Source organism: Melozone crissalis, unplaced genomic scaffold (genome assembly GCF_028551555.1).
Source record: "Melozone crissalis strain CALT ecotype California unplaced genomic scaffold, PUWL_Pcris_2 ptg000045l_1, whole genome shotgun sequence".
NCBI classification, from domain to species: domain Eukaryota; kingdom Metazoa; phylum Chordata; class Aves; order Passeriformes; family Passerellidae; genus Melozone; species Melozone crissalis.
The window spans coordinates 30,517,259-30,535,258 of NW_026535823.1; the positions used below are offsets into that span (position 1 = coordinate 30,517,259).

Sequence of the window (18,000 nt, forward strand, 5' to 3'; positions counted from 1 at the left end):
GAACCACTTCTTTTGTCTGCTGCCTGATCATTTTGCTGGATGCTTCTTAGTGGTTTTCTTTCTCACTGCCAGAAGTAGTGAATAAATCATTCCCCAGTTACTTTCTTTACTTTCCTTCGAGTTAAGTGCTGCCCAACGCTTTGACCGCAGCAGCCAGCGAGCACAGGGAAGCACAGAAATCCATCTGCAGCCTCTCAGCTCGGGTAACAGTTTGGCTCAGTGGCTGCAGAGCCATCTTGTACCTGCAGAAATGTCTGTGTGCTGTGACAGCAGCCCTGCTGTCCACCCAAAATGGGTTTTCTGTGACTTCCACCCCAGAGCTCACGGTGTGAATGCAGTGAGCCCAAAGAAAGGATGATGTTTTAAGTTCATTCAGTTTCCAGCTTCAAAGAAACTTAAACCTCATCTAGCATGGCTGCAGCTCTGTTCTGGTTCCATCTTGCCCAGGGAAGAGCAGGAGATCCAGCACATCCTGCACCTCTGCTCGTCCTCAGCACTCCAGCACAGCCCTACTGACATCATCCTTTCTGCTCTGCCCTTACATCAGTGCTCACTGCTATTTTTAGTGTGATATATACACCAAAAAGCATAACATAAAGAGATCCTCTTGCTAAATTTAGCTGTAAAATTATAGGCTGTTTTACTGTTTTGTGCACAGTCTTCATTTGCCTCAATAGATTTGCGTGCAGATCTTCAAACCCCAAAAAGCCAGACAAGTGAGGTGGTACCTGCAGCCCCAAGAGCAGCACTCTGGATAAAAAAGGGACTGTTTTATCTCAACAAGGGCTGGAGGCAAAGTCTTGGGTTCCACTTATAGGAGAGAAATAATTTTATTTAAAAAAAAAAAAGGAAGGATTTACAATCAACAAGATTTGAAAAATATAAATGTATGGATTATCTTTCTTCGCATTTAGTGTTTTATTGCAGCAGCCCACGTTTGTCTCCAGGAGTATTATCCATGATGCAGCACACTAATGCACTACCTTGCTCTGAACAGGAGAAAGCACTTTGGATGTAGTCCAGGTTTAACCCTGTCTTAGGGCTTGCTTTTACTTTTAAACAAAATAGCAGCAAATGGAAGTGAAGCACCATCCTGACTCTTCCTCAGAGCGTGGCCAAACCTACATGTGAGGAGCAGCTTTGAGACAGAGGTGATGCTCATTCCCACCTGGTTCATGACTCCTCTGCCTCTCTTTGCCCTTTCAGTCCCTACAACCCAGCTCTGTTGTCCATCCTTGAGTGAAATTCCCCCAAGCACACGTAACCTAAAGGTGCTCTGCAAGGAGCTGCTCCTGGTCAAAGGGACTGTTCAATGTCTGACACCAGACTGGTCCCTGGAAAGACCCCTGTCATCCAGGCAGAATTGAAAATTCTGGCTGTTTGGAGGTTTTAAAAATTAAAACATTCCCCCAAACAGCTCTATTTCTTATGCAAATCCCCCACCAAATGGTACCTTGTACGTATTAGAGAAATTGTTTGTCCTCTGTTAAAAAATGATCATCTAAAAACCCATTAATTTGGAGGGGAGAAAATGTTTTAAGAGGACAAAGCAGGCTTACAGACCACATTTCTCCCATGCCCTGTGAACTGTTGTTCTATTGTGATTTTACAGTGCTATTTCTCTGCTTCTGCTGGGTTTTTCTCTTTAATGTAATGTGGATAACCCAGAACAAAAACTGACACTTAATTCTGAGTAAACAGTGGCAGGGACTGAATAGAAACTTGATGTCAAATATACAGTCACCCTGGGAAAGTCAAAATCCAATGCTTTCTCCTCTCTTCCAGTTGTGTCCTCCGTAAGTGTATTATCCATAAAATTAGCCATTTAAAAAGGCATCAAAACATTATTTTTCATATTCATAGCGTCACTTTAAAAAAAAATGGTTAAAAATCGATTTGCTGGCCTCTTGGGGAAATGCTGTAATGTTTTTGGCTGTCTCCTACTTTCTGCTGCCAGCTAAAAGTACCATCTGGCTTGTTTAGGGCCCTTTTCCATATCAGGTGCTTCCAAAATTCTCCCCAACCAGAGGATTGTTTCGTTGGGTTGCTCTGCCTGCTGAGGCATGTGTCCTGGGCTGGGAATCCTACTGCTTCTGTTCCCTGCCATCTTGCTGACAGTGGTGTGTGTATGTTTGGGCACGGATCTTGCTGCCTCTCTCCCGAGGACATTTGCATCATTGTCAGCTGCACATATTAAATTGATATGCAGGGCTCAGAAACACGTATCCCATCTTTTGTCCCTTTGTTTGTGCAATTGTTGTGGTTTTAATTCTTCTTTGACACCTGGAATATCACAAAGCTGCTGATAATCTGTTGGCTACTAAGGGAGATGACATTGATAGGAGGATAATGTGTGTCAGACTTATATCTCGATAATTGCGGACACACCCCGAACCCTCGCAGCTCAGGCAATGAATATCCTAAATCCATCATTAATTTGGAGAGTCGCATGTGGCAGTTGGCTGTGGTGTCACCCTCTCCCTGCAAGAGTCACTTGCAGGGGATTTGGAGGCAGTTTTGGGTGGATCCTGCAGCGCCGCGCGGATGCGCGACTGAACCGCTCTTGGTGCGTCCTCGCTGCCATTTCGCGGCAGCCCTGACAAGATGGGGTGGGTGTCCTCATTCCTCAGCAAAATGGGGTGTATGTCCTCCCTCCTTGACAAAATGGGGTGGGTGTCCTCCCTCCTCAGCAAAATGGGGTGGGTGTCCTCCCTCCATGACAAAATGGGACGGATGTCCTCCCTCCTCAGCAAAATGGGGTGCATGTCCTCCGTCCTCAACAAAATTGGGTGGATTTCCTCCCTCCTCACCTGCTGGGAAGGCAGCTCCCCACGTGCCTTCCCCTGCCCAGGAGTGCCATCCCAAGCAGCTGAGAGCTGATGCTCTGTTGGTGACGGTGACACCTCCTCCTCGGGACCCTTTGTTTTCCAAATTTACCAGTTTACTTGGAAATAGAAACACGCCCCTGAAGGGTTTATGAGTAGATTTGAAGCCCTGTAGCTGCAGAGTCCAGGCTTGATGTGATTGTGTGGGAGCAGGAAGGGTGTTCTGGAGCAGCTACTGCCGTAAGCTGTCTTGTCCTATTTCAGAAATGATCTGTGCCATACACTGCTGACTTTTCCTGTCCATCCATTAAAAAGTGAATTATGAAGAGTGCTGAGACAAACAGATAGGAGCTTAACCTTGTTAGTAAATATCAGGTAGCTGATATATACTGCTAGAATGTTACATCACAGCCTCGCTCTTCAATATAAGTTTATGAAATTATCTTGTTACTATATAAACTGCCTTGGCTGGGTACATTCTTCCAGAGGGTTATTGTTTGCTGGATGTTGGCACAGTAGCACGACTCCAAAGAGTCAGTTCACGATGTGGTGAATTTTAAAGACTTGGGAGATGGCCATATCTATTTTTCAGCAAAGGAATGAAAGCTTTTTTCCCTTTTTTTTTTTTTTCTTCCCTCCCCTAAGGTATTAAAAGTTTCAAAACATGTGCTGAAATGAAAAGGAAATAATAACTAGGACCTGGATGGGAAGTAGTGCCTCAGAGTACTGACTTTGTTTATTTGCTTGTTTCTCCCAAAATCTTCACATTTCAAGTACAAGTTAATATTTTAAATCAAATAAACCTGTTCTTTGAACTAGTAAGGTACTTGAACTATTATCACACATTATTCATTTATTTCTGTGTGAGTGCAATAAAAATTTTACAAGCTGTAATCTTGTTCTTTTAATAGAGAGAAAACTATGCAGAATATGTTGCTTAGAGTATTAGATAAGCTGCAGTATGTTAATCAAATATTTTCGTGATATGAGGGCAGTTGAGAAAACAGTACAATTTTTGCTAATGGCACTGGTAAGTAAACGGATCTATCATTACATTGTCATGAAAAGTGACATTGAGCAGAAACACCCTGCCAATCCCTAGAAGATAAGTATTTAATGTAATTAGACAGACACTGTCTCCTTTGTTGAACGTAGCATTAATCACCCAGAGAAGTCCAACTTTATATGAAATGGCTTTTTCTGATATGTCTTTGTATTAGAAAGCTTCTCACACGGTTTTGCCACGATGATGTATTTGAAGAAGTGACTGCAGCAGCTACAGGGGTTTCCTCATGGCACATTTCTTGCTGTTCTGTGTTCCATAATCTTTAATTCTTTTTTATTTAGCAGTGTTGCATTACATAGCTGCGACTTGTTCCTAAGTCCAGAAAGCCACGTGCAATTGGAGCTGAACCTCTTTGAACCAGTGTAATGCATTCAAGTTATGAAATATAAAAGCAACACAAATAGCTTCCATTATGTTCTTCAGTCCTTCCTCTGTGGTGTTAGCACAGGTTCATTGTTATGGCATAAGCAAAATGTTCCTTGCCTCAAATGCTCGTCCATAATACCACACACAAAAAAAAAAAAAAAGAAAACCAACAAAAAAAACCCCCTAAACAAACAAAAAAAAGAACTTCTTTTTATGAAAATCTCATTGTTAAATGGATGAAAAATGTTGCCCCCTTCCAGAATTCATTGGCACTACATTTTTTTTTTTTTCCCCTCTTTTTTTGTTCCCCCCCTCCCTCCTCTCCTCTGTTGCTTGTAATTTGTACTGTGAAACGCTGTCTGGTTATGAACTGGTATCAATTTGAGTCAGTGCACAGCTGTGTCTTCCCACCTTCTCAGTGGTGCCGAGGGCTTTGAAGGGAAAGAAAAGGGTTTAGTCAGAGATGACAGCCAACTTCACCGGGTAACAGGTGGAGGTCAACTTGGTTTATTTGTTGGGCTGAGCAGAGTGCAGAGATGAAAAATCTTTGCCATAATAAGGTTTAGGAAGAAAATGCTGACTAGTCTAAGCTTTGATTCCAGCTGACAGATCCTTTTCTAGTGTTCATTACTTGATTTCACAGTTCAGGCAATTTTAAGAGGCTTAAAATTATGTTTCTGCTCCCCTCTATAAAACTTTCTGATCACTTTCTAATTTTTGCTTTAAGTAAAGTTATAGGGACTCCCTGATATATCACTCCTGCCTGTAGACTCTTACAAAGTCAATATGCCATCAAAAATGTAAGGATAAGCTTTTTTTTTTTTAAACCCCTGCTTTCAGTGATTCTTTTAATAAATGAAGCAAAAAAAATTCATGTGTAGGCACTGATTCGATTAGAAAGTTAAAATTAAAATTAAAATTAAAATATTTTTTAAAACCCCCCTGAATAGAGGACAGTAAGGATGCTTAAGAAGCCAGTGTTGCTGTCTGGGCCTTTGGGATTTCCGTGCTAGTGAAGCCCGGAGTGCTGAGTCCCTGTGCTCCATCCCAAAGAGGAGCCACAGCCAGGCCCTGAGAATCAGAGCAGAACGTGCTGGCTTTGTGTGGCTGGGCTGGGGTGAGCACACACAAAGGATCTCCCTGGGCTCAGCTGCCTGCAGCCTTTGGGTCCCTCCAGTGCTCCCTTCCCTGTGCCAGCTCCTGGGACGGACACGGAGCCTTCCTCCTCTTTCCCTTTTTCTTCCACCACCACCACCTCCTTCCTACCTGCTGGAGTGGGCAGAATAGGATTATCTTTAGCCATTTGCTAAAATCTCCCCCCTCAGACTTTCTATTACTTCTGCATTCATTCTTTGCAGGAAGAGGAAACTCACTGGTCAAACCCTTGGACACCAGAATAGTTGCATGCAGTTTCCCAGGGAGCCAGATAGCTCTAAAGCTTCCCAGTGAGTGACAGTTTCTCTCTTCTATTCTTCTGAAACATGTGTTTTACACATATACTGAAAAATGTTAATATCAATTTACAGCCAGATCCTTGCCTTTTTTTTTTTTTGCTTTTTTTTTTTTTAAAAAGGTTAAAAAAATCAAATCTCCCAAAGTATTTACACTTAGAGCACCTCAGCACACATGTCACTTTTTTTACATAGGAAAAAGTGTTGGATGCTCTTATACACATAACATCATTGGGCTTTTGAAAGCTGTTAGCTCATTCTGAGTTAGTGGCAAGAACGCTGGACTTGCCAGCACCAAACTGTGAAACCTTTTCTGTGTGACTGGTAGAAATCTCATGGGGGTAGAAATCCAAAAAAAAAACCAAAAAAAGGGGAGGAGGGGGGGATGTAAATCTGTGCATTTGGATTCAAGCAGCTTCAATAGCATGATATCAACTTTGTCCTAGAAGTCCTTGAATCACAAATCATTTGGGAGAGTGTTTTGGAGAATTACCACTGTATGCTTTCCCTGGTTTTTTACTCTCTTCTAGGCGTCCATTAGTTCCCACTGTCAGGGAGAGGATTCTGGACTAGGTGGATCCCTGTAATCTGATTTGGCATGGCTATTTTTCTGTGTTCCTAAGCTCATGAGATCAAGTTATGTAGGATTATTTCATAATGCCAGAGCAGCAGTTTCTGAGGTTGGACAAAGCTATCTAGCAAAAGTGTCTGATAAAAGAAAAATCCTGTCCCATACTGTAGCTTTCTTGGTCCAGTGAAGCAGCATCCTCACGCACACAAATCTTGTAAAGTTGCTTTTGATAGCTCCCTGTGTCCCTTGGTTTTTGTAATCTAAAGTGCCATTTTCCTTTTTACAGCTTAATTGAACCTAAATGCACCCATTTTCTGCAATGTGGTATTTTGGTAATTTCTCTATTTGCCCATAAGTTTTCCCTTAAGCAAACTGAAAGCTTCCCCTTTATCACTTCACTGGGCCAAGATTTCACACAGTATCCTGCTTGCTACAAAATTATGATAGTGTTCTCTCTCACCTTGTTTCTTTTTTCTTCTTTTACTTTCTTTTATAAAATCAGGATATCTAAGAAACCCCGAACACCGCGGAGCACTTCATGGTGGGTGTGCTTATTCAAACAATGCCAATGCTCTCTCTCGTTCTCGGTGCACAGAGTTGTTGTGGTGGTTTGGGGGGGATGTGCCAGGTGCCCCCTCTGCTGTGGATTCTCCTGTGTCCGGCCAGGGCAGAGCTGGTGCCAAGCACTTTGCCAGGGTGCTGGAGGGGGCACTCCCATGTCACCTCTGCCCTGCCTGCTGTCATGGGATTTGCAGGGGGATTTTCCCTGGGAGCCCTCTGCCTCTCTGCTTTCCCCTTGGGCAGCTCCCAGGAGCATTCCTGCAGGCAGCAGGGCCATCCAGGCCCCTCTGGAAACGGTGCCAAGGCCAAAGTGCAATGCTCTGCCTTCCCCAGGGAATCCTGGAGCCACTGGGGATGCAGGGAGGGAGGCTGAGCTCACCTGGCCGGTGTCACCTGTGGGGAAGCAGCTCCAGTCTCTCTGCCTGGTGGCAGGTGCCCGGAGCCATCCCAGCCTGCAGCTGGACGTGGACATTCCCAGGAAGGAGCACAGCAGCTACAAATTATTTCTGGTGTTGTGGAGGGTTCAGTCCCGTGGCTGTCAAATTGTCAGAGGGTGAAAACACCAGGAACCACTGGATACCCAAACAGAACAGCTCCATGAGTCCGCTCTCGACCTGCCAAATTATAAATCCCTTGGTACAATGCACACAAATTCAGTTTGCAACTCTTTCTTCCTTTGGAATAACCTATAAACTGTTCACCTCAAACTGTGCAGAAATCAGGTGGCTTTACAGTGGTAAATCACCTGGGTTATTTTCAATCCTGACCACAGTTCCCTTATTAATTAAAACACATGTTCAATGGCACTGTACACCGATTAAATCTTCAAAACCAATATTAGCACCAAACTTAGTCTTGCCATCATAAAAGCCATTTGAAAGCATTACCATGCAGTAACTGAGGTCATAAGTGCAGAAAATCTGCATATTTACCCATCTCCATCTCATGCCTGCGGCGTTCAGCAGCCGTCATTGTTATATATAGCCTGGGTAGCCAATGATGGTTTGATGACATGCAAATAATGAGCAAATTATTTTTAAGAAAATTAAATAAATAAAAAAAAAACCCAAAAATTTTACTCCGTCCTCTTCAGTTACTAAAGATTCCCTTTAGTATCACTCGCAATTTAGGATCCATATGCATCTTCAGGAAGATATAGTTGAAACATAAATCTATTCTGGGTCTTTTACTTGCAAAAATATCATACCTCAGCTATAATCATATGCAAAGACTTTTTAGAGGGCTTTGTAAATGCCATCCAAATTTATGATGGCATTTTTTGCCTTGCAGCTATAGATGTTCCATCCCCAAAGCACCCACATAAAGGTATATTCTCCTATGGATGGCTGCAGTTTGTCCCTGCTGCTATATCTAATCTGCCAAGTGTGCTGAAAAACTCTCAAGTAGCATTTGAAATGAAACAAATGTAGTCATGAATTTTAGACGAGATGTCTAAAGACGTCATTAGAAATTTTTTTTTTTTAATTCTCCTCGCAATATATATTTATACAATGGAAAATTATGCCGAAGCTGACATTAACTGAAAGGCAGAATTGAACTGTTTTCCTGCTGTTTATTGCTCTTCTCATTAAAGTTTTTTAAATATATAACTCATGAAATTATGTTTTGAAGAAATTGGTTAGATTTCAGTACTAGTTTATTAGTTATTGAAAGAACTGCTTGGGTGGCAGAGCAGGAATGAAGCCTAACTTAAGTGACCTAAAACAATCCAGATGATGCTGTAAACACAGATACAAGCAGACAAGGTAATACACTCCGTGAGAACGTTGTACCAAACAATTTAGGCAGACTTTCATGGGGTAGGATTTAAAAATAATTGTGAATATTGAAGTGCTCGGCTTTAAAATTCTGTAGGCAAGGTTGTCCATCACTATGAAGTGATATTTCTCGTTCGTAAATGGATCTGTGCTCATTTGCAAAGGAGAAATTTCAACCTTCTTTTTCCCTAAGTGACATCAGAATTTTGATTCTAACGTGAATTACCATTTTTGGCTAAAAATTGCTGAGGAGTCCAAAAGCATTTAAAACCTAAAGCCATTGAATCCATTTAATGCGCCTTTGGCACCTCTCTCTCTCTTTCTCTCTCAGTCCTTTTTGAACATTCTGGTCCTCATTTTAATCAATCTCTTTTTATTAAGTTCTTTGGCTCATTTACTTGTACGTGCATTTGCTTTATTTTATTTGGAACATTTCTTTTGTAGTGTCTTGAAAAAGAGTTGTGACATTTCTTTTGGATGGCTTCTTAAGTATCTGGCAGTCACCTATGATACGATGTTGATGGGTACGGATAGATTAGCTCTGTTTTCCTGATGATCTGTCAGATGTCGAGTTCTGAGGAAACTGGATGTGTGTGTTGGTGATGCATATGCAGCAGTTTGATAAGTGGATAGAGGGGGAGCTTTCATTTTTCTTCTGTAAAAATCACTGTTTATTAAGCTGGATTTAGCCTTGTGAAGCGAGGTGCTCCGCTGGCAGGTAGTTAATCAGTGATCATGGTAACTCCGGCTGCAACCAGGGGAGCCAGTACCCATTCAGAGCGTAGAAACTAAAGAGCACTTCATTAGGATGAGTGAATTTCCATCTGTGTTGTATTTTGTGTATACTGGAGCAATTAATACAGTAAACTGATGGATGGCAGTCAGTGTGATCGTATCTCGGCTGATGACAAAGTTTGCTCAGCACTAAACTGAACAGACTTGCTATGACTGGCAGGAGGGTAGCCGTCAACGTTTCAAGAAGCTTGAAATTAAGAATTCCCCAGGAATTTAAAGGAAAAAAATAGAGCAGCTGATCAGCCTTTCTGTTGATACTGATTTCAGTGGAATTGCTGGAATAATTCGCACAGAAGGATGAAAATTCCTTGAGAAATGCTTCCCATATATTCAGTTTTTTTCCTTCAACAGCCGACTTGTTTTTCCGCATCATCTGTTTGTTCTGCATGTTGTTGAGTTCATGGTCCACCTGGTAATACCTGAGCTTCCATGATTCCTTTTCCTAGTGTGCCTTGGGAAGGAGGATCCAGACCATGTTTCACTCATAGCTTTTGTTATGAAATCTCCATCAAGAGTCTAGTGGCAGAGAGCTGCTGGGAATATTGGGGTAATTATCCAAAGGTCTTTGGAGATGAATACGAGCTGGTCTACAAACGCAGCTAACGAGAGATGGAGTTGTTGTGTGAGATGTGTGCAGGTAGAATAATGTCAGTAATTAATCAAGTGAAATTGGGTGGATTTTCAGGTGTAGATTTGGAGAGAAGGGGGATTGTTCTCCTCTTGCTGTGACTCCGCTGACTCCATCAGAGTTAATCCTGATTTTTTTAGTAGGGCACGAGGCAGGTACATGGAAAAGAGGTTCTCAGATGCTTGTTTGTTCTGGGGAGGATTCGTGCATTCAATTCTCACGCATCATTTTCTGGTCCATTTAAATATATATCAGCCTCATACATGAACATTTGAAGACCTTTAGCTGTACTCAAGGAAGACTCTTATGTGGTGCATTTCTAGTACTGGCAAACATAAGGAGGTAGAGGAATTAAACCCACCACAGTGCTCCAGTGCCCCTTAGAAGATGAGGAACACGAAGTTTTCCTGTGCACTCATTAAACTTGGGCTGGAGGTTTGCGAAGTGCAGAGTTTTGGAAAGTCTTTCTGCGGGACTTCAACATCCAATGGCTCCAGTAACCAGAGTCTCCCAAGGACAAGGATCCCATTTGCGCTTGCATTATGCATTTGAGCAGAAGGGTGTGATGCATGATGTGGAATGAACAAAATAATAACTCGTGTGTTTAGGGAAATGCCAAATTAATGAAAATTCAGAAAGCTCTAATGTTGAAAAAGAAAGCGCACAAATTCCTTGATAGAAATATAATGCTGCTAACAGTTTCAAGATTATTGTTGTCTGAATTTTCTGCTTATTGTGTACTGCAATTAAAATTCTTCTCGACTGAAAAACCGATGTCAAATTAATATTTCCTTTTGGAAAAAAATACGAAAGTACACATCTTGTTCCATTTAGCACCATCATGGTCTTTGATCAGGTTCCCTCTGTCCAGTGAATAAAACAGATTTATGTTAATGGGAGCAGGCTCAGACCATATATGTTTGGCATACATGTAGAATCACATGAACACAAGTACAGTAAGTTAAAGTAGCACACCCACTCAGGCTTCCATCTGCGTTTTATGCCACAAATCCCTTTATTTTCTTCTTTTATTTAGCAATTAACTTCTCCATTTATTCTGTAGTTAAAAGCTGCCATAAGATGAAAATAGACAAAGTCTGATTTTCGTCTCTCTCACTCTAAATAACATTGAGAGGAGACTCAGACCTGGATTCTGAAAGCTGTGCTCCCTAAAAGCGCCAGGTGTGGCTGTGATTTGGACAAGAGTCCTACCCACAGAATAGTAAGGAACACTTTTAACCCCCACCTGGGTTACCCAGCCGTTGTGTTCTGGCTGTTCTTGTTTATTCCTTGCTCGGAGCAGATGGATGGAGAGAGGCAGGGAACGGGGAGGATCCTTGGCTCCGTTCCCTCTCCACCGGCCAGCGCAGCTGAGACGGGCTGGGGGAGATTGCAATTTGTTGCTGCCCTGCACCAGAGAGCAGAGAGAGGAGAGCAGGGGCTCAGGGGTGTCCTCAGAGCTGGCACTGCCCCTTCCTCAGGGTGCTGTGAAGTGCTGAAATCCGCTGTTCAGGGCAGTGGCTCCCGGGACCGGCGCTGAGCAAAGCTGTGCAAGGCAGCCCCGTCCTCCCGGGATGCATCCCCAGCTCTGCCCAAGCTACCTTCAGCCTGAACTTTTTAATTTCCTGCATCCCTGAGCAGCACAGGAGGGGCCCTGCGGACTGGAGGCCGCTAAATGTGTTAAAACTCATTAGGTTTGGAGCAGAAGACCCTTAAAACTAGCCAAGAGTCTCAAACGTGGGTGCCAGAAATTAAACACCTAATTCAGTGTTTAGCCACCTACCTTTAGTTCCTTCCTCACAGTCAACATACACTGTGCCACCTCATAGGTGGCCTGATTTTCATAGGCACCAGGCACCCACAACTAACTCAAGTGTTGAGGCTGCTCACCTGAGTGAGACTTGTAGAATTCAAAGTTTTTTCTGGGTGATTAAACAGGAGTCCCCTCGCTCCCAGCTCCCGAAAGGAGCTTCGATAGAATGACCAGCATTGTAACATATGGCTTAGCAAGGGGAGGAAAAAAAAAAGCAGAAAATGAGTATTAGGAATGGATGGACTAAAGAATACGCAGGATATATCAGGCACATTAACCAAACATATGGTGCTAAATGAGATATTTTTTTTAAATTGCAAAAAAATTGACATTCCTGGCAGTCTCAAGGATAATGTGACATGGCTGTGATAAATTTAGAAGAATGGGACATATTTTGGCTTGTTCTTGGAAACCTTTTTCTTGCATGCCGACTGTATTTCTTCTTTTATTAACCCATTCAAAGAATGTTTGAATTTTGCTGCTAGAGCACCATGCTAGCGCAACATAAAATGTGAATGATGCTAATTGCTTTGCACTGCCTAACTTTCTGTCATACCCTCCCCTCTTAAAGGACAAAACATGCTTTGGAAATGAGCTGGCAAGCTCATCTTCTTCTTTCTCCTGGTCAATATTAAGTGATGTAATTAAGCTCCTGTTTGCATATTCTTCTGAACTAGGAAGCAGCCATCTTTTTCTTGAGATCTGATGGATGTGATCACTCAAAATAAAATGTGTCATTACAAATCCCAAACAAAACAAAAACATGGTATAGTTGGACTGTTCCAAACCAATACATTTCAAAATACCCTGGAAAAAAAATAAATAAATGAACCAAACTTGTGATAATAATGGCAATCAGAACGATAACAAACAAATAGAGCAAAAGAAGTAGCAACCAATTATCAGCGCTTCAGTTTGTTTTTATACTCAATTTCCCCGCACAGGGTTACATTAAAATCTCTATTTTCACATGAAAGCCTCTGCCTCAACCTTAGAAAACCCATCCCCTTATGAACATGACACTGCTCAGCATTGCCACACTCAAGGTCATTCATCAGCTTCTTTGTAGCTCCTCAAGTTCCAGCGTTTGGACGCAATCACACAAACTTGCTGCAGCTTTTAACCATTTTCCACTCCCTCTGCCCCTTCTCCCTGCTGTGGCTTAGAGATGAGTCCTGCAGGGGTTTTTTTTTCAAACACAGGGGTAAAAGAAAAGCTGTTTCATATTTCTTAGAAGCTTTATTATCTTTGCCCTGAAGAGGGTTTGTGGCCAGGGAAAGCAGGGAGCTCCTGAGCCACAGAGTTGAGATCTCATCCCTGCCCTGGCCTCTGTCACCTGCCCAGGGCTCAGGTAACTCATGTCCCACCTGGGTCCCTGTTCATGGGCTGCACAACCCTGCTCTTGGAGCAGATCCCCTGCTGGAAAATTTTAGTGACCTCCCCTGTGCATAAAAGTCTCTTGGGAGTGTCCACAATATTTTGTACTTAGCGCTGGGGCTGACACTCCTTTGGTGTTTCCATCCCCGGTTCTTCCATCATAGGGAAATCTGGGTCAGCAGCACCATTAATTCCTCTGAGTGTCCTTGCCCTGAATGTGGACATGCCATGACTAAGTCACATCCCACTGGAGCAGAAATTCAGCAGGCTGCTCTGGAATATTTCACTGAAACACCTCAGTTCAATCTCCTTTTCTCTCTTCCCCCGAAACTGAATTAATCTTTGCTTTTGTTCCTACTCCAAAGTCCCTAAGACCACATTAAAAAAACCCAACCAACAACAAAATTTTAAAAAACTCCAAAAAACCCCAAAAAATTACACCCCAACCCAATATTTTTCTTGCACCATAGTCACTTCTAAAATTTGATTTTTCAAATGTTAAGTCTGTAACCTGTCCTGAAAGCCACCATAACAGCAAACCCTGTAACAAACAAGTTTTGAGGCAGAAAGCTGCAAATACAACAGTGGAACTCAAACCATTCCCTCACTTTGTTTAACTTACAGAAATATAAACTCCAAAGCCTCACTGAAACCATTAAGGCCCAGCAGTGCAGAGTATAAAGTACAAGAAGGCTCCTGCTTATTGCAATCAACATCCCAGGGACTATAAAACTAGTCGTATTAAATATAAAGTTAATAATATAGCCTAGAGATAATCTTGTCCAGGCCTCTCTCTTTACTTTTTTAACAATTAAATACTATAAAACACAGAGTTGGAAATAAAATTAAATTACTTTGCTGGTGGAAGTTCAACTTGCACACTACGTGATATTTTGCTTTTCCCCCTGAAATCTCCACCTTTGTTTTTCTATATCCTTATGGATATGCAGAATGCCTCATGAGCTGTAAATACTGGAAATCTTGAGTTTTCTGGATACATTCTGATAATCAGAATACCCAGATGCATCTGTAACTGCAAAAATATAGGCTAATAGAGACAAACATGCATACTTTTCATTTATATCCTGTAAAATTATTCCATCCAAGCATCTACCACACAGAGAAATGCTCGGGTTTTAAAAGCCCGTTGCAATGTGTTCATTCCATTAATTTTTTTGATGCCACAGCTATGTTATGGCATCAACAGGAGTTATTCTCACCCTGTAGACCAAACCAGTCAGTACCACACCATTTCTGCCTGTCCATGGCAGAGGTTTCACCCAGTGACAACTTAACTCTGATTTTCACTGGGAGCCTTTGATGCAGTTCAAGGGCCTTGTAACAACTCCAGAATAATTCCAGTGCAGACATAAATACCATTCACCCTTAAAAAAGAAAAAAAAATTGAAAGCAAAAGAGAACCACATAAATGTATAACTTTCAAATACCTTTGAAGTCAAGAGAGTGAGGGGAGGAAGAGTTTGAACTCAGAGAACTCCATTCTCTGGTTGTGCCTTGAGTCGTGCGGCACATTTAAAAGATCCATTTGCAATAATCTACTAAAACCAAGGAGTGAAAGACAGAACTCATAAAAAACCTGTAAAAATCCAAATGCTCCAGCTATTACAGATTTCTAAAAATAAAGCAGAGTAGGTTTCAGTAGCAATAATAAGCTGCATCTTGTCTGTATTTCAGCTTTATAAGAAAAATATGGCTGCCTCTTAGTACTCATGGCTCAGAGCAAACCATGGCTGCTTCTGCCTCGACAAAAACAAAACCCCACAAATAAAAGTGAGCTTTCAGCTTGCTGTTGCGTTGCGTTTCATTTGTCCTTTAAGTGTGTCTAGCCGCTTCCGCACCCCCTTTCACAATGCATAGGCTGTCGTTCCATGACCTAGCATTATTAAATTGCACTTATCAATCATTCTTGCCAGGAATGCCATCGCCAACTACATTAAAGAAGTCAGAGAAGTCTGGTTTCAGCAGTCCCTCGCCTTCGCAGACCTCCTCCCTCGGAACGGCTTTCACACAGCACCATCGACCTGTCATTACAGGACCCAGAGGTGAGGCCTTTCCCGAGAGCCTGGAGGGCAGCCAGGGCCGCTCCAGGAAAGCCGTCGCCGCCTGGGACCGCCCGCGAGGGGCTGCTCCTCACCCTGCAGGCCTTAGGGCTCCACAGGCCGCTTCTCTTAGGCCGGGCCGCCTCTGGGAGAGCTCCCGACGGCCAGCCCAGGTGGAAACGCCGGTTTCTGGGGCCTCGGGGTTTTGTTTGGAAGAGGGTGCGGGGAAAGGGACAGGATGTGTCTTCTGCTCGTGGCCATCCATCACGGTGACTCGGTGCAACTGCTCGAGACAGGGACCCATCCATCACTTGTGACCCACGCCCGTCTTCCAGTTCTGTGGACTTCCTTCTGCCAGTCATTTGTTCTTGTGCTGTTGGTGTCAGTGTGCCTTGTTAGGAGACTCCTTTGAAGTTGGTTCCTGCAATACTTTGGCTGGTTTCCTTCTCAGTACTCTTCCGACTGACTTTCCAAGTAAAAGAGATGTCCTCTGGGTCTAGATGTGTTTATACATTTTTGTTGGAAAGATGCATTTGCATTTAGCCTAGAAAACTAAATGCAACACGGAGTTCACGTTTGAAAAGGAACTCACTTGGGCATAGAAGAGACACAAATGAATGAATCCTCTTACAAACCTCTTTGGAAGATACAAAAATAGGAGTGAATGGTTGTGACACGTTTCTTTCTGCTATGAAATTTTGTCTCATTTAGAGAAGATTATTAAGGAATGGGTCGAATGGTGAAGCATAAAAATGCATATTAGCAATTCATCCTAGAAATTATCTGGAAATGTCTCTTTGGCATCAGCGTGGTTTTACTGAGGGCAGCATAAACCAGGAGGAGCCTCTTTGTCTGCACATCCAGGTGATGTGGTGGGAAATGGTGGAGTTGCACAAAGTTGAAGCAAGGTCGACTTGCACTTCAGGAGGTTTTTGTGCTTTGTTAAATCTGCTTATTGTAGTTTGATTTGTTGTGGTTAATCCATAAAAATTATTCATTACCCTTAGACATGCACCTAGATCCTCAGAAGAAATTTAGGCATCTAAGCTCTACAGAGATTTCCCTTGAAATCTGGATCCGAGCTGTCTGGCAAATATGTCCTCTTTTAAAAGCCTTGATAATTGGTGATACAAGTATGACTAATATGAAGCTTCCATTAACATTCTATTCAGTGCACATCAGCTGACTCCCAATTCCTGTCTTTTAGAAGTTCAGCCTTTTAGATTTCAGTTGTTGATTGATTAGTTAATAGGGCCTTTCTTTATTTAGCTGTGTTTTACCTCACACTAATTTTTTAAGATCATTGACTGCCTTTGTCTGCCCCTGTTTAGACCCTCTGTGCTTTGGATTCTTGTGTGGTTGAGAGAGGAAATGTCTCAGTGGTGAGGCCTTGTTTAAATCTCATCTACAGTCTGTTTTCACAAGACTTTTTCTGTGCACTGAGGGATTTCTACTGGCTACGTGAGAAGAACATTCAGTGGGAGCCAGAAAAGCAAATAGAATCATTACAGTCCCACATTTTGTTTGTTTGGAAGGAGATGTTCTTTACTAACTCTGCAAAGAAGCAACACAGCTTTTAAATTGTCATGGTTCCTAAAAAGTTAACCAAAACTGTTCTTCTGCAACATCATTTAGAGGCATCTTCTATTTTATGCTCATTCACAAACAAAGTCTCACTGACTTTCAGGGAAAAAAATCCCTCTGAATCCATCCATGGTTTCTTTAAGTGCCATCATCCTGAAAAAATCTTGTCCCAGACTTCATCCTTTGTTCTTTTGGGACATTCCTCCTCAGTATTCTTCTTCCACAGCACACTGGCTTTGTTTATTTCCCTGCTGCAACAATCGTTCTGTTAGTAAAGGGTGATACACTGAGATGGATTATTTTCTGCAAATCCAGCTTTGTTCTTTATCCCATCGCCTCCGGCGTACTTTAGGGACAGTAAGCAGAAGAGAGAAGCTTTTCAGGTATCAGAAGTGGCAACATAAAGAGTATAATGCTGTGGTATAAGAGGATATAATTGAGAGATTCTCTTCCACCAGGAGTGACTGGGAGTTGTGCCTCTGCAGGGAGGATGGCACAGCACACACAGGCTAAATTCCCTCTGGACACAGGTGCATTATGTAAATGGTCAGTGGGAGGTCGTTCCGAGGGGTCTTTGGAAGACAAAGAGCAGGATTTAATCTCCATTGTGCAGCGGGATTTCGGAGGAAGGGGAGTTGTGAGTAAGTAGGTCACCACCAGAGTAAGCTCCCATCCAACACGACGATCACAGGGAGGTTCCATCCCCTTCTCATGTTCGTATGTGCAAGTTTATCACTTGGATGTGTGTATGAGATGCATTTGTAAAGCATGATCAAAATAGACAGCAGAGAAGAAGCTGTAGACTATTCATGGCAGGTGTTGGCATTGACAACCAGTGATTTATAACTTCTCGGGAATATTCCCGAATCTTTCACACGCTTCCAAGCATCCCTTGGAGCATACTGCACATCTGATGCTGGGGTGTCCCAGGGTACTGAATGCCCTTCCCTGTGGTCCCCACAATGAGTCATTCTGGAAACAAAACTTCCTTGGAGGAGGAGTAAGATCCTTGAGAGGATTTCCTCGCTCTGAGCTGCTCCACCCAACGAGCCAGTTGGAAAACCTCTGCTCTCGTGGAATTGCCTGGATGTGCTGTGCTGTGCAAGGAAGGCTGTGCCCTGGTTC

At 42.7% G+C, this 18,000-nt stretch overlaps 1 protein-coding gene across 17 annotated transcripts in view; it reads left to right on the forward strand.

Moving 5' to 3' along the window:
* Positions 1-18,000, forward strand: part of NFIA (nuclear factor I A) — a 348,828-nt gene that overhangs the window by 281,000 nt on the left and 49,828 nt on the right. For 7 of the 17 annotated variants that reach the window (XM_054286269.1, XM_054286273.1, XM_054286270.1 and 4 more), the window contains 3 exons: positions 5,616-5,702; positions 6,782-6,820; positions 15,166-15,294. The exons of 3 other annotated variants lie outside the window; for them this stretch is intronic. In XM_054286269.1, the coding sequence (XP_054142244.1) occupies positions 5,616-5,702; positions 6,782-6,820; positions 15,166-15,294 (255 nt within the window). The remainder of the gene's footprint in view (positions 1-5,615; positions 5,703-6,781; positions 6,821-15,165; positions 15,295-18,000) is intronic. 7 more of the 17 variants (XM_054286277.1, XM_054286281.1, XM_054286284.1 and 4 more) reach the window with 4 other exon arrangements.